The following is a 16,753-nucleotide window of genomic DNA, read 5'->3' on the forward strand; positions in this document are numbered from 1 at the left end:
GTAGGTGTTTCTGATAAAGTGGCCAGTGAGTGGAAGCACAAGTTAGGTGTTTCTGATAAAGTGGCCAGTGAGTGGAAGCACAAGTTAGGTGTTTCTAATAAAGTGGCCAGTGAGTGTATGGCGCTATATGTTATCAAAAATATTTAGACAGCAAGCACGTCAGTGGCTGCAGAATAGCAGGAAATGTGCAGGACAGAGATTCCTCCGTTCCTGGAGGTGAACATGATTCTGCAAGGCACAGGATAGGACTTGTTTTTATTTTAACTGAAGGCTCAACTTCCTGTACAGTGATCAGACGTAAACAGCAGCCATGCAGGTCTATACTTATGGCTAGAGTAAATATTTAACAGCAGGGAAATACTACAAAACACTCAAATATAAACCGAGCGGTAAACGAGCAGGAAGGCAGTAGAGGTTCTACTGAGAGGAGGTTCTCCAGTTTCAGGATGGGGAGGCAGAGCGTTTAGCAGGAGGGAGGAGTTCACGTATTGCAACTCAGCCTTTAAAGGAGAGGCAGCTAAACTTCAGCGGTTTCTGCTGCAGACGTGGCCCGGCTGACCCGCGTCCCTCAGCCCACAATGTCCCCCTTCCTTAGGTCCTTCTTGCTCCTGGGGGGCTTGGTTCTAGCCTACGTGGTTTACCTGCTGCTGGGAGCGCTGGTGTTCTCCGCCATCGAGCGGCCCGTGGAGGAGAACCTTCACTCCGAGCTGAGCTCTCTCAAAGCTCAGATCCTGCAGCTCAGCTGCATCAACGCCTCCACGCTGGAGGACTTTCTGGAGAAAGTGTTGAAGGCCAACAAATACGGAGTTTCTGCGCTCAGGAACGCCTCGGTCAGCTCCAACTGGGACCTGGCCTCGTCCCTGTTCTTCGCCAACACTCTGGTCACGACCGTGGGTGAGTGTACTGGTTTGGAACTTGTTGCTGGGAGTTTACTCACTGGTTTAGGCCCAGATGTTCTCGATTCGCCCACAAACCTCTACCAAAGTACGATTTAAGGGCGATTTTTAAAGAGTTTTGGAGCAAAAAGAGTCTTTTAATGTATTTGACACCAAAAAAAAGTCCACATAGTTTCACAGCGCAGCTCTACACTCCTATACAGGGTTCTGTATAGTTCTGAATAACGGTTATGTGATTGTAATTAGGACTTTTTAAAGCATGAAGAATCATTTTAAAGGGTTCTGTTCAAAATGTTTCCCCAGTCTGAAGAACCCTTTAACCAGGCAATGCATTCAAATGTTATAAGCTGTCCTGGTTCCAAGTTATGTAGAACCAGTTTTAATTTATTTAATAAAGGTATGTGGTCTGTAGAGAACTGTGAACGCTCACTCTCTAAATGGATGTCTGCTACACACTAAGAAAGGTTCTTTAGTAAAAGTTGCAGTACATTTAAAAATGTTTATGCCTGTCCAAGAACTTCACGCTGCCTTGTTTGAGATTTAGAGAACTATTGCTTTTACTACAGAACCCCCTTTTGTATGCTGAGATGCTTGATGCTCCAAAAAGTTCCATGGCAGCTCTGTAGGTCACTCACATTTAAGTACACTGTGGACTGTAAACCCTGTGTGTGTGTGTGTGTGTGTGTGTGTGTGTGTGTGTGTGTGTGTGTGTGTGTGTGTGTGTGTGTGTGTGTGGTTCTGCTAAGAAGTCCTGTTGCATGTCTAGGAGTACTTAAGTGCACCCTTAAAATGGGTTCTTTGGGGGGCTCATTGTAGGTATAGAACCATGAACCCTTTAAATGTTCATTACACTCTTAAATGGTTCTTTTGTAAAGGCAGTGGTGCTTTGTAGAACCATTTAAAAGTCTATAGAATTATTTAAATAGTTCTGTTCAGAAGGATTTCCTCCACTCTTAAGATCCCTTTATCCAAAGTATTCAGATGGTTCTTTGGATTGTTTATATAGAATTTTATACAGAATTATTGCTTTTACTAAAAAACTGGATTGGTGAAGGCCTTTCGTATGTGATTGTTTAAAGAACCTTTTTTGATAACCCCTCTATATATCCCATGAGTTCCACTACGATGAGAGAATGCCTCTCTTCAGTGCTTTATAGAACCCTTTTCTTTTCTGGCGGTGTCGTTTTCGAGCTACTGCTGTCATTGCTGGTGCTGGTATTGAGTTTGTTGTAGCTAATTGTTAAATGAAAGTAGCATTATTTTTACTTGAGTACAGGTTTACACACTTCTTCTGTTACACATTATCATATCTCTGTTTAATCATTAACTCTTAGCTTCCCTGCTCTGATGTGTGCACTCCAAAATCAGGGAAAACCATTCATAATTTGTAATATTAGACTTGTTTCCCCCTGCTGATTCCATCTGCACTCACATGTCTTGTTATTCTCCTGCTCTGGCACTTGGATTTGAACCCCATAAAGGGTCTATTATTCAGAATGTACTGCATTAGACCACTGTGCTGCACTCTTGCTTTCAGACTCTCTCTGTGTTGCAGATTTGGAGGCTCTAATGTGTTTACTTTAACGGTAGCTGTAGTTCAATGAGTTTGGTAGGGTGGGTTAAGAGTGGAGAAACATGAATGTCTGCTGAACATTGTATATATGGAAAAAAAAGTTTAAATTGCTAAAACAATAGAAGCAACAGCAATTAACCTGGGATTGTTTGTGTCTGAAGTGATAAGCTAGTTTTCTATGATAACTTGGACACTGGGTTCCAATGCAGGGAGTTCTGTTCAGTCTTTATCTGATGGGTCATTATTTGCTCCATGTGCTACAGCAAACATTGGGTATTGGACACAAGTGCAGAGAGGTTTAAGAACCTTGTTTGAGGGCCCAACAGTGGCAGCTTAGTTGATCTGGGTATTGAACCCACAACCCCAACGTGGTGCTCAACTACATAGTCAGAGACTGGACAATGCTCTAATAACGTCAGATTCTAAGTCTGATTTTAATGCTATGGCATACTTTGTAAAGTGATTTTTATTCAGAATTGACTGCACTACATGCATTTAAACTGGACTAGTTACACTGTCTATAATGAAACCTGTTATAATGTGAACATAAGTACCCCCTCCCCTGTCCTCTAGAGCTGTAAAGTGTAGAATGATTTCCTTGGTTGAAGTTCTTTATTGTTTGTTGACTCTGGTAGCAGCAGGATGGTTGGCTTTTATAGACTTTATATAGGCATGCTGAACTGACTGTGCTAAAGTGAACCAACCAGCCAGTCAGACTAACATCACGGCACACCCCCCAGACTGAAACACCATTGTTTTACATTTGATAAACTACAACTGATAAAATCGAAGAACAATGTGGGATATGGGTTCCTTCAGTTCTTGTCCACCTTATCTGTTACGAAAACTGCTGGTTCTGTATTTGCTCTCTGTGGTAAAGCAGCTGAAAAGCTGGATGTGTAACTCCAACTGTTTTAGTTTGGAGCTCTGGCTCTTGGTTTAACTTGACTAAAGAACCTTTAACGTTTTGAGATTTGGATTTCTAGACTCTTCTGAGCTCTATCCATACTAATTCGGTTCATATAGGAAAAACTAATGTTATGCAATGTTAGAAACAGGCTTAGTTTGAGTACAATAAATCTTTTAAATTTAGCAGGCCCATATCTGGAACACACATGGTTACAGTTACAGTGCCGTTAAGACTTGATGATTAATGACCTCTGTTCAGATTCCCAGTATTGGGCCTGAAATGAGAATTCTTTTAACTTCATTGTGAAGTTCTATATATCATATCAAAAATGGGGCAGTGGTGGCTGATTACAGGGTTGTGGGTTCGATACCCAGGCTTGGCAAGTGATTCTTTAAATCCCACCATCTTAACACACGTTATTTCTTATAAAGAAAGCCAACCAAAATGCACACATTGCATCTTATTTTGCTTATTCTGCTGCGAGGCGGGGGAACTGATGTGCCTCTGATTTCAATCAAGAATGCGTTTCAGTGACGTAACCTAGCCCTCATATGGGCCCTTTAAACATATTTGCATAGGCAGTTAATGTTCAGTCTGTAAAGCAGAGCTTTAGGGTAAAGCAACCTTAGGATTAGCAACCTTAGCATTATAACTCTTATATCTCTATAACAGTCCACAATTTATTTTCCTTTTATCTCTTTATTTTCTTCTTCAAAATACAAGTCTTGGGGTTGCTTTTGGCAATGTAAGTTTTAAAATAGGACACAGCCTCAGCTTTGTTTTCCTGTATGAGCCTCCCTGGAGGTCACACTGGAACTGCTGGACTACATAAAGCTTTACTTTTATACAACCTGTTCAGATAGCTCTTAACTTTTAACACAACCTTCTCTGTAAGAAATTGAACTTTTCCAGATGTTTTGCCTGCCTGAAGCTGTATTTTTCTCCAAAAAAACAAAAACCATCATTGGTTTGAGCTTTTACCCAGCAACGGTCAGCCATTGCCTGCAAAAAAATGTTTGCATGGTTAAAAACAATAGAAGTTTGAATGAATGTTGTCGGTGCTTTTATATCGGTCCATTCACATAGATAACCATATGAAATCAGAATCCACATAATAAGCCTATTACAGATTACCCTTGTAGCATCAGAAATTCAAACATTAACTTTTCTTGCTGGATGAACTACATTTGAAGTAAGAGGGAAAACTGGGTTAATTTAATTTGCCTATTTTGCATCAGTCTATGTTTTCAGTTCTAATTTGGCTACTGTATTTGGTCAATTCCCCATTTGAGACTTTCACAGGAACCCAGCTAACAAAATGACATTCTCGTTTTCCTTGTTTTAGCCTATGTAAAACCTACAAACTGATTGTCTTGTACAGCGAAGTGCATTGCAAATGTAAGATAATTTAGTTAAAAATGGGGTACATTTGATCTCCTCTGAATATTGTAACTGAGAAATAATTTGTCCATTCTTATAATAGACATTTGATGCCTTTCTAATGTTTTGCACATTATTTATCGGACCAAAATTAAACACTCTAGACATTAAGAGGCCGTTCCTTAACTGGGAAAAGTCTTTGGGTGAGGAATGCTGTGTTAACCAATGCAGAAAAGACTCTAAAGTAATGGTTTCCCTATTTTTGCTTTAGGCTTCTGGGCCAAGAGGTTCTGCTTTCTGAGCTTTTATTGACATTGGAGCAGACACTGTGGTCTAATCTGTACTTCTATTGCATTTCTATGCATTGTGTTTGTAAACACAGCTGATGCCTTCTTGGCAGGCTCAGTTTTGTGTATCGTGGATAGTCTGATTAATGGCCCTTGATGTATGGCTCTTTTTGGGTAAAGCAGGCAAGATTTAGCAGAATGCCTTTTTCTCACCCCACTCCACCCCCCCAAACCCTATGTTCCTTATATCTATTTGAGGAGGCTGGCTACCCTATGTCTAAATCGCCGCACACTCCCCCCGAAGCATTAGGAGGGGTTTAGTAATCTCTTATAGACTTGATTTAAGTTCTTTCTAGCATGTCTTGGTTGGCTGTATTTGGGGTATGGTGTGGGTAGTTGGGGTATGGTGTGGGTAGCCAAACTCACTTTAATTCTCTGCTTCCTCTCCCTCTTCTCAGGTTACGGCCACACAACCCCTCTGTCAGATGTAGGAAAAGCCTTCTCCATTGTCTACGCTCTGTTCGGCGTGCCCTTCACCATGCTGGTGCTAACAGCGTGTGTGCAGCGACTAATGCGGCCGCTGACCTACAAGCCAATCGCGCTGTGGCAGCAGCGGTCAGGCTGGCAGGCCCACACGGCTGCCACCGGACACTTCATCGTTCTGCTCACTGTGGTGGTGCTGGCCTTCTTTGTGTTGCCTGCAGCCATTTTCAGCACTATAGAGGATTCGTGGTCGTTCCTGGAGGCGTTCTACTTCTGCTTCATCTCTCTCTGCACCATTGGACTAGGGGACTTTGTACCTGGGGAGCAGCCTGACCAGAAATTGAGACCACTCTACAAACTCTCCGTTATGGGTAAGATGGACTGTACTCAATCTAGGACTGAATTCCTAGATTGAGAAGAGGTGGTACAGTGCAGTGAGTGTCCCATTTGATGTGTGGGTCATAAAGCAGATGTAAAATATTTGCAGTAAGGAGTGATTGCATTTAGGTGTGCCAAAAGCCATAGCCTAAAGGAAGTAGCTGAATCTACAGGTGTATTGAAGTGGATGGTCAAACAGGTCTACCAGCAAAAATGGCAACAATCCCAGTCTACCCAGAAATTCTCAGCATTCTTGAGCAGTAGTGAGCAAAGGCCTCTTGTGTGCCACTTTGCTCCATATGGTCATGATGTGCAGTTCCCTGTGGAGTGTTCGCCGTGAAACACACTGGCGGTTCCTGTCCATTGATCTTGACACAGTTCTGAAAAGAATTTCCTGTAGACTGGGATATTTGCCCCTGCTGGTAGACCTGTATGATCGTATGCTTTGATACACCTGCAGATTTTATTTCTTTCACACTAAGGCCCTTGGTACACCCAAATGCAATCACTTGTTATTGCTGATCATTTATGACCAATAAGTGGAATGAGCATCGAACATTTCCATCTATCTTCCATCTATCCCTAGAGCTAGTGTTATATTGAACTTTTCATTTCTTTTGAGTTCACTTCTGAGAACATGTTCTTATAATGTGCTTCTTTAGTTTAATCTCTGTAAACACGCCCCAAAAAATTTCTCTCATCTTTTTAACTTTAGTCTAAAAACACAAACATAAACTTCTCCCCAGAGCTGAAACAGTGGAGAAATTGGCACAGGGTCATTCCGTGCACTGCGCTCCAGGCTAAGTGGATTAGCACTACAAAGCAGAACATTACGAGGATGTGGTTCCAGTTTTAGATAAAATGTTTAAATAAGGTCTATCCAGTCTGGTTTATGAACAAACTTGCTTGTGTAGCTTGTCATCAGATGTTTGAAGCAACAGTGTTTGTTTAGGGAGATGAGATCGGTGACTGTTCAAGTATCCGTGTTGGCCACGCATCTCCTGTTGTAAAGTGAAGAAGCACACCTCTGATACCAAACATGTTTTCAGACTCAGTCATGATTTGTAGTTTGGATGACACATTTACGATGGAAAATTCAGTGGGAATTCATTTGCAAATTAAGAAATACTGAAAATGCAAATAAAACTTTCCATTCTGGTGTCCAGCTGTAGCTCTGAAATATGACCGCAGCAGGTCCCAGTGGACTGAGGAGGAAATGACTTGCTGATCTAACTTTATCTTCTGACTGAGAAAAAGCAGAGGGCTGTTCTAGTGGGTAAACTGACCGAAGGAGCTGTAGCTGTTTTTTAGATGTTTCTTTACCGTTGTTAGTCAGTGTGTTTGGTCTCTGAGCTCTTACACTGTAAAATACAGGCATGAAAATGAACTCCACAAGCTGCTCAGCTTTCGGTCAACCTCCTCCGCAGTTCTGCTTTCTATTTTTACCAGCATGATGAAGAGACTGCTCTCTTCTACACAGCTGAAGGGAACTTAGTTTTTCACTCTAATTTAATTTGATAACTTGAATTCCACTGTCTGGTGGAAACCTGACTAGCGTCAGGAGAAACTCCCTGTACCATCAGGAACCGAGACTCTATAAAAAGAGGAACTATTTGAGATCAGCCCTCTGATAAGTACCTGATCTGAGTATGCATGAAAGTGAAACATGCACATGGTGTGAGTTATCTGGTTGGGCAGACCATCAGTAGTCCTTTCCATCAATAGTAAACACCTGAAGTATGTTTCTTTAGCTCGGTCATATGGTTTTGAACAACCTTGTAGAAGGAAGTCCCTTTTATTTATTTATTTATTTATTTATTTATTTATTTATTTATTTTTGGTTAACTCCATTGCATTGATTCATAATGAAGTAAACGCATATAGACAAATCCGGTTTTGTGAATGAAGTGTGGCGCCAAGTGGCGTAGTCTTGTAATTTAAGATGGACAGTGTTTTCTGCTCTGAATTCATTCACAGAACCAGTAGAAATGTGTAGCTTACTGCTGGTCAGATGTGTAGAACCATTATTCTCAATGTAGGGTCTGGGGAAGGGGGGCCCAGGGGTCTAATATGTATAGTCAGGCAGTCAATGTTTGTGTTTTACTTATTAAGAGACATGGCTGAAGTGGAGATTAATTTTCTTTCTTGTTCAGAGCTAATGTACACTTTGACCTGAGCCAAAATGAACATGCAGTATGAGATTTGCTTGCAAGCCTGAACACATTTAAAATTCAGAACAACGCATTTACTGAGACTCTCTGAAGTCCTTCAACTAAACCATTGAAGTTCTTACCATCTAAACCACTCCCAAAAAAAATATGGAAAATGTGTCTTAAAATTTTAATTAAAAAGCTGTGGCGACATCCTTTTGGAGATTGGCAGTTCAGTCCCTGGTAATTCCACAGCCATATGTCAGTGACTGGGAGTCCCAGAGAGCATAACTTCTCTCACGCTCGCTCTCTTTCTGGGTAGCATGCTCCTCCCTCTGCCCAATCACTCAGTGTGGGCGATCGTAGCCAGCTTGGGCGTCTGTTACCGGATGTCACAAAATATAATATAATGGCAATATAATGGAGCCTGATTCTAGGCGAGGATATAGGATGGGGATATAAAGCCCCCCAGCATTAGGCAGGGGAACGGTGTTCTCTGGAATGATTGCGTTCTGTTCAATAATTTTGGGATGAGGTGGGGTGGTTATCCCTTACAAATGCACTTGTTACTGATTACAATGCTGGACAGTAGACAGTTACTTGAAAAAAATGAGAATATGAATGAGCAGAAGTCTTAATGCCTTTGTCTGTATAGTGTATTGTATGTCTAAGGTTCAGGAAGCCCACCCATTTATTGTAAACGCTGTTGTAAGATGTCCATTTTATTTAAATTTTTTGGGTACGTTAGTACAGAGTAACTCATACACATGCATTTTACTTGACCTTCTGCTTAACACTGTTGGGTTTGTGCAGATTGGCTCTGCTGCTGGTTTAGTTATGTAAGTACTGGTTCTCATATGAGACGGCTTAGCGGCGCAGATCTAATTATTTACTGTTTGAAGTGAAAAGCTTGCACTCTGAGGAATGCTTTTGTTGATGCTCTGGGTGAAACTGGCAAACAGCCTAGCTAAGCTAACAAAACAGGCTAATGGAGCCACTGGGGTGCAGTCATGCTGCATTCAACAGTTTACACTGAACAGGTCTGAGAGTTGAGAGGTCTGAGGAACTGAGAGTAAATGGTTTGTGGGCATGTAGGAGGGCCCGATTGGAAGTTTTCAAGTTTTGAATGGAACCTGGGTGTTTTGCACGTACGAGTCTTGAAAGGAAATGACATTGTTGAAGGTTTTGAATGAAAGCAGAGTGCTGGCAAGTGCATTCAAATTCATTAGCTGTGTTTAGAGCACCATTCTCCCCTCAAAATGTAATATTCATTGCCACAAAATGAACTCCATCTATTTTTCAGTTGCTAAACAAGTGTGCTGGTGTTTCTTTATAATACTTAATCACTTTTTACAATAACTTTAAAAATGTAAAGCTAATAGAAGTAGGATTTTTTTCCCCCCTCAAAGATGTCTAGAGAACTACGAACGCCTGATAACTGTGCATTAGGACAATATATGTCTTTATGGAATGGAGTCATTGGGCTTGTTGGAAAATCATAGGTGTCAACCTATTCATTTTGCCTATATAAGCTGTGTTGACTGAGGTAAATGGCTGGGATATTGAAAAATCTAGTGTAATACAGTTAGCCCCTCATTGATGCTGTAGTGTTTAGTTTCCTGTTATGTACGTCTAGATACATTTGGGCTCGTTGGTGTAGATATTTGACTGCATTGTGTGCCCCCTACTTATGGATTGCTGTTTCTTTTATATGCTTTTATAAGTTTTTGAGAGAAACCGCATTATGTGACACCTGTGTGGTCAGTATTCGGGTGTGGGGAGCTCTGAGGAGCTGCTTCGTCATTTGTGATTTTTAGGCTGGCTCATGTCGGTCTGAGCGGGGCAGTAATATTCTGCTCTAAAGAGAATTAGAAATGAGTGCGTTTGCAAAACGTGCTGGTCATGTCTGTCATGTGACTGCTGCTGAATAGAAAGTATGTGTGGCTGCAAATCGCAGGGTCATACACTTCAGCATCTTGTAGAAAGCCTTTCCAGAAGCTGTTCTAGAGGGTCAGTTTCATATTATCCATGAAATTCCTTCGATGCTTGGTGATGCCACAGCTATCTGTCAGTTATCTGGGGTCCCAGAGTGCATTAATCTCCTCCTCTTTTTCTCTGGATGTGTAGGACAGTCCTCCCTCCCTACTGTCACACAGTGCAGACCAAGCGTGTTGAGCTTGAGTGGTGTTGTATTGGCAGCAGTTTGAGTAGATGTGGTGAAGCCTTTTCCTGTGTCTTGGAGGAAGACCATGCTAGCTGTCATCCTCCCAGCACTGGTAGCATCATATGATTGAGGGCGTTTTAGATAGTGGGGGAACTGGGAATGCCTAAACTCAAGTTATGGAATAGCATCTTCTAGATGTGAGAATTTCATGGCCTACAGGCATCTACATGAAGTACATGAAGAAATCTCTTGATCTTGTGGGCTAGTCCGTAGAACAAAGCTTTGTTTTCTGCTGGGAACGTCTCTAGCCAGCATGTGGATGGGTTCAATTCCACAACCAGCTCATCTGATTTTAACATTAAGCACTGATTTACTAAAGCAGGTGTTGGATGATGGCCGTAAATAATACTAGACTCTAAGGAGCGCTTCGGAGATGGTTAAATGAGCAGTGATGTAAAACCTTCATACTTTCTGTATGAATGTTTGTGTTATTTTAATATCCATTTTACTGAGTAAATAAACACTTATTGCCCAGATAAAGAGCTTCTGTGGAAAAAAGCAAATGCTTGCACAGTGCTGAATGTAGTGAAATACATGAATACTCGTTTCACTCCTCAAGTACAGTCACAAGAAATACTGCTAAAAATTCAGCCACTTCCAGAGTGACGTTCAGACTCTTCTATGTGAAGCTCTTTTAACTCTTTTAACTTCTGAGAAAACGACCCATCTTTTATAAAACAGCAGCACCAAGCCTAACCACAGCCTAACCTCAGCACTCGCTTACAGCATGCTGTGTATTTGGTTGAGCCATGCTCCCCGCTAAACACATACATTTATACGCAACAGCAAAGCGGGGCCAAGGAGCCAATATCAACTATGCAGGATGTTATCATCTGATTCTGCATACTGTGAATAAACACAATGATGAACCACTTCCTGTGAGTGTGTGAGTGTGTGAGTGTGTGAGTGTGTACAAGTGAGAAGTTCCTTTCTTTTTTTTTTTCTTTTTTTTTCTTCTTTTTTTTGTTTGTTGTCTCTACACCAGCCTGTAGAGACAACTGCATATTATGTTGATTCACTATATGGCCAAAAATGTGAACACCCCTTAATTCAGTTCAGGTGTTTCCGTCACACCCATCAGTACCAGAGGCACATTCAACCCGGAAACTACGGCAAAACAGCACACAACGTTTTTGGGATTGAACGGGATGGGGTTTTTTTTTTTTGGTTTTTTTTTGTTCCCTCCCCTTTCATTAATAGCTATGTCAGTGGTGTTGTCCAATCAGCAGCTAGATGTGTTTGGGCTGAACATCGGTGTATACAATCCTTGGCTGAAGAATGGGTCTTACTGAAGGGCTCAATGACTTTGAACGATGGCACTTTCACCGAACGCCACATATTCCACTGTCCGTTCGTGCAGCAGCTCAATGTTAATGCCCATGGAATGTTTAACAAGTTGATTTGGGTCATATAGTGTAAATTAGTCTCATAGACATTTGCCTCCTCCTTTTATTTTATTTTATAAATTAAATAAATGTATAAATTGACATTTTGCAGACCAGGCCAGCCAGGTTAGATTACATTATTAGATTGGATTGAACTGCAGGAATGAACCTACTTAAAATGGTATGGGTTATGTTTATACCTCAATTTTAAAAAGAAGTGCTCATTCAGGAAAAGGGGGTAGTCGTAGTAGCCGTCGTAGTTAAAGGCTGTAATTTCCTGCTCAGGCAAGACCTAAGCATTGAGACTACCAAGTTCACTTTTTTAGCTTTAAGTTGAGGTTGTGGTTGTTCTTTGCGGTGGTTGTTTATTAACCCCCTCTCTTTCTGTTCCTCTCTCAGTGTACCTGTTTGTGGGCCTGATGGTGATGTACTTGGTTCTGCGTACATTCCACAAGCTGGCAGACGTTCAGGGCTGGACTGCCTTCTTCCACCTGCCAAACTGTGATGATGACGGTGATGAGGATAAGGAGCCCATAGTGGAAGCTGTGAATGAGACTTCCCCACGGGAAGAGGAAACGGCCGCCAGCAAGCCCCTGGATCCTGCCTCTCATGTCTCCTACAACTCCATCAGCAGATAAACGTCTCCCCAATGCACTAATGCACTACACATCACTGACCAGTGAACAGTTTGAGTGTCTGTATGCGGACTGCACCACACTGTGTGGTGGTGGTGGTGCTTACCTGTCTTGGGCGCGCTCATGCAGTATTGATGTCGAGGAGTAATTGTAGGACTCTTTCATGTACCAAAGTTGTCTCTTCTGGGTTTGTTTTTTTTCTCCTTTGGCGCCATCTGTTGGTGTTTGGGCTGAACTTCGGTTTCTAAGACCTAGACCTTTTTTTGGTGCCTTAAACTATGCAACAGTTTAGAAGTCAAACAATATAAAACATTTCACTCCTACCTGGCTGCTCATTCTTGGAACTAATGTTTTTTTTTTTTTTTGCATATCTTGTGTTCATAAGCAAGATCTGATGAGCTGGATCGGACAGAACTGAACAAGTGATGCTGAATTAAACTAGACTATCAAACGCTTTACAGTTTGACAGTTGTCTGTATTGAGTGTTTGGGCCATATCCACCATACGCTCAGAAACGTGGCTTCACACTGTGAGGTCATTGATCCCAATAATGATAGTCCTATCAACAGCTTAATTCTAGTCTAAATATGTAATACTACTCCTTCCGAGGGGGTTGTGACTTGGATGTCTATGTATTTGTACATGTTTAAAGTCACTGAATGTTGTATTCCACTGGGAGATTAATTTCTTCTCATTTTAAGTATTATTTCTTGAAATTACAGGGGGGGGAAAAAAACTACCAGTAGATAAAATAATTGAGGATTATTATACATTTAGATTAAACTTGCGATGATTTTGTTTGGCCCCAAATTATTATTTTTTTTTTTGCAGTGTTATGTTTACTTTATTTTCTGGCTCTGCCCCCATATTTGTTAGTGGTTTACTGGGGCAAACTTTGGTGTCTGAGTCCTTGAGGACTTTGTCTGAGAGCTGTGAGCTCACTCTAAGCAGTTAAAAGGATCTGTACCATCACGGTTTTGAGGAGCATGCTGGTGATTGAGTTTGGTCTCCAGTGTTTCTGTTTCTCAGCCGCAGTAGTAATGAACTGCATGTCTAAAATACTTTTGACCATATTCCTGTGTGTAGTAGTAATGCTGGACAGCGAGTGATGTGATATGCTAAACACAATGCAATATAAAGTTGGTCAGTCGTTTTTTAAGTACTAACCAAATTACTCAGAAAACCATATTGTTTATTATAGCAGCGAAAAAATGGTCATATTGCCCACCTGTATTTGGAGGGTGAAGTGCAATGCTGTAAGATCAGTTTGCAAAGAAGGCCGATTTATCAGACACATGCATCTTTAGTTTGTTAGGCTAATGTTGCTAACCAACACTAAATTTACTCAACTCCCCCAAAAACCATGCTTCTCAAATTCTCCAGATCTTCATTGGTTTGAAAAAATGGATGTTTAGAACAAGATTTGATTTCCTTTAGTCTGTAAACACAAACATGAATTTCTCCACAGAGCTCAACGGTGGAGGAACCAGAACCACTTTCTCCTTAGCGCAGTGTTGTGCTACTCCACTTTCAAACTGGAGCGGAGTGATGCGGTCTTGGCTGATTGAATCTGGGACCAGTTGTCAATCATGTTAGTTTGTGGTGTGTGTGGGTTCTTGATTGAGTCTGGTGTTTTTTTTTTGTTTTGTTTTGTTTTTGTTTTTTTTCTCCCCCTCCCTCATCCTCCTGAACTGTTTCTTTAACTATATTGATGTAAGATTTAATTTGTGATGCTTCACTGTTGTAACTGTATTAGATTAGAATGGTAGGGAACAAAAAGGGCCACAGAGCAAACAAAGCAATGAAGAAACTGTTTGTGCACAGAAAATAAAGTTGTTCAGTCTTTTGTACAAATTCTCAATCCTACTGTCAGATTTGTAAACTGAAATGTTTGGGTGTAGACTTGATGATGTCCGGTTTCATTCACCAACACTGTGTACTATTCAGACTGGGTAAAAATAGCAGTAGAATAGAGCGTCTTACACCAAACCCACTTTGTCCTTGACCTTTAGGGGAATATGCCTGTAGCTTGTTATTGGTACTGCTCTTAATTATGCTTAAAATAAGTGAGCCTCAGATTTGAATAAGATAGTGTTTATTAGAAAAGTGTAAAGTAACATTAATATTTGCATAGGCGTCAACATTTCCCCTTCTGGAACAGTAGAACTAATCTATAATGCTTCATCTGTCTTAGACAGACCCTTACCTAGCATGGAGCTGATGCCCAATACAAAAACTTCACATTTCTTTATATTCACAATGACTGTGTTTTAGTTTTACTAGACTTAGTTACACTCCGTTTGCTTTAAGACAAAGTAGGTCTATAAAACATCTGGTTTTACAGTTTAGCACTCTGTGTTTAGGTTGCACAACAACTACAACAGAAACTGATCGACAGGAACAGTCCACCAGGCCACCTTATGGTGGAACCACCAAATACTTAAATACAGGCCTTTAAACAGACGTGGAGGCCTGAATTCATACAAAGTGCATTTCCTTAACATTTAGGGAATTTAAGAATATCACAGTAAACGCCTTACGCAGTCAACCAAAATACAAACGATTTACAGTAAATGAAACAACTTGTACTTTTATCTAATGAGGCAAAAAACATGACTTTAGAAAAATGCAGTGTTTTATACAACTCTCAGAACCGTTCAGAACCGTACAGATCTGAACAGAGACCTCTGCATTGAACATTAACAAGTAAACTGCAAAAAACAATGCAACCATAAGTCAATATATCTCCTTTTCATTATGACACTGGTCTAAAGAGCATCTGGTTCTGGACATTTGTACTCATTTACTGTAACTCTACCTAGTGAAATTGTTGTCTTGTTACAGATTATTTAGCTAATTTCAGTAAATTATATAGATTATTATTTACAAATACTGCAAATAGTTCTGCTCATTTTAAGACAAATTTGTTTCTTTTAGGAAAGTGATACTTAAAATATCAGACATACTGACTAGGTCTAAGAGGATTTTTGCAGTACATTTATGCCATCTCTTAATCTGGCATAAATTAAAGCACCAAAGAAAAACACTGATTGAGCTGTAGCAATAAATCTGCAAATCAGTTATGTGAGGTAGTGAACGAACACTGTAAACACCATGTTACAGACAATTAAATTCTTCAGAACGTTATAACATCCTCTGACAAGATTTAGTGTTCTGTCCTCCAAATATCGTCTCTAGAACTTTTCAAACCCAATGGCTTTTCATATCGCTCTTAAACGCATGTTTCTGCTCAGGTTGACAAACAACAGAACTGTTTTAACTGCCTTTACCAAGTTAGGATCGTATGAGTATGTCCATAATTTGCTCCAGCTCGTGTATTTCCCTCAAGCCTGAGGAAGAGGATGGCACAGATGAGGAACTGGACAGAGACGGCAGATATCTCACAAGCTCATCTGCAGGAAAGGAGAAGGTATGTGGACCAAAACTGTTCACATCTGTGCCAAACACTGACGTGTCAATGTCCAACAGCAGGTCATCTATGGTGGCGTCCTGGAGGCCACCAGACACACTGCTTGATGTTTCTACATCAATCGTTCTGCAGCTTTCCATTTGGTGGTTGAAGCTGAAGCTCTGCTTGAACTTTCCCTCTCCTGTGAGGTTCTCAACAGAAGCTAATGGAGTGCGCTGAGGAACAGAAGGACCGTAGCCACTGTCAAGAGCAGCGTCCAGATTTTTCAAGATGGCAGAAATGGCCGAAGACAAGGAAAAGTCCTCCTCGGTGGACCAGGCCATGAAGTCGTCCTCCATGTCTTGCAGTCCCAGGGAGCAAGTAGAGGCAGCACTGTGCCTGGGAGGAGCAAGCTCTCGTTGGGAACAAAACTCAGGCTGTGCCCTCTGAGGAGGCTGACGTTTCCAAGGGCCGCCGTTTTCAGACAAAGAGGTTCTGACCTCCGACTGGACCTGCCGGAGTGTGTTGTTAATAAGAACGGAACGGAGTAAGCTGGGCTCCACCAGGGTCTGATCACGCTGGAACTTATGCAAGGAGATGTCCAGAACAGACTGAAGCTGGTTCTCCCAAACAGATCCCCCGCCCCCGTCACTCTCATGGAGCTTACGCTTCAGCCCCCGCGCCACCATCGTTACACTCTGCAATGACATAACAAAACAGTAAATATCCAGAGTGTGTACCATAACAAGACACTAGGAGTGAAACAATATAACATACACTGTATGTCTAAATGTTTGTGGACACCCCTTATAACGAGTGCATTCAGCTACTTTAAGATGCACCCATTGCTGACATATGTAAAAATGCACACATACAGCTTATCTAGTCTCCGAGCGTATTGCCAATAGAATAGGACTCTCTGGAAGAGGTTAAAACATTAACCTATTGGCATCATGCCTAATGACAGATGTGTGCTAGAGGGGAATAAAGCCCCTCAGCATCTTAAGCTGTGTACTGTTCTCTGTACCCAAACTCCATCTGCT

The 16,753-nt window shown here is 41.3% G+C and overlaps 2 protein-coding genes across 2 annotated transcripts; one reads left to right on the forward strand and one right to left on the reverse strand.

Annotated features, from left to right (window-relative positions):
• The first annotated feature begins 388 nt into the window (after positions 1–388).
• kcnk6 (potassium channel, subfamily K, member 6) lies at positions 389–14,155 on the forward strand. Its single transcript, XM_072695049.1, has 3 exons — positions 389–894; positions 5,505–5,900; positions 12,066–14,155. The coding sequence occupies exons 1-3, from the start codon at positions 579–581 to the stop codon at positions 12,302–12,304; spliced, it is 951 nt and encodes a 316-aa protein (XP_072551150.1). The 5' UTR covers positions 389–578; the 3' UTR covers positions 12,305–14,155.
• A 1,440-nt stretch (positions 14,156–15,595) lies between these two features.
• On the reverse strand, positions 15,596–16,399 carry sertad3 (SERTA domain containing 3). Its single transcript, XM_072695782.1, has one exon. It carries the CDS (start codon positions 16,397–16,399, stop codon positions 15,596–15,598), a length of 804 nt encoding a protein of 267 aa, XP_072551883.1.
• Between the last annotated feature and the right edge of the window lie 354 nt (positions 16,400–16,753).

This window comes from Salminus brasiliensis, chromosome 13, assembly GCF_030463535.1.
Source record: "Salminus brasiliensis chromosome 13, fSalBra1.hap2, whole genome shotgun sequence".
Lineage (NCBI taxonomy): Eukaryota > Metazoa > Chordata > Actinopteri > Characiformes > Bryconidae > Salminus > Salminus brasiliensis.

Excerpts from the sequence above, each read along its gene's own strand:
- sertad3 (XM_072695782.1), bottom strand. The coding sequence starts at position 16,399 with ATGGTGGCGCGGGGGCTGAAGCGTAAGCTCCATGAGAGTGACGGGGGC.
- kcnk6 (XM_072695049.1), top strand. The coding sequence starts at position 579 with ATGTCCCCCTTCCTTAGGTCCTTCTTGCTCCTGGGGGGCTTGGTTCTA. Across the intron at positions 895-5,504 it reads CACTCTGGTCACGACCGTGG|GTTACGGCCACACAACCCCT; the intron begins GTGAGTGTACTG and ends CCCTCTTCTCAG. Across the intron at positions 5,901-12,065 it reads CTACAAACTCTCCGTTATGG|TGTACCTGTTTGTGGGCCTG; the intron begins GTAAGATGGACT and ends TTCCTCTCTCAG.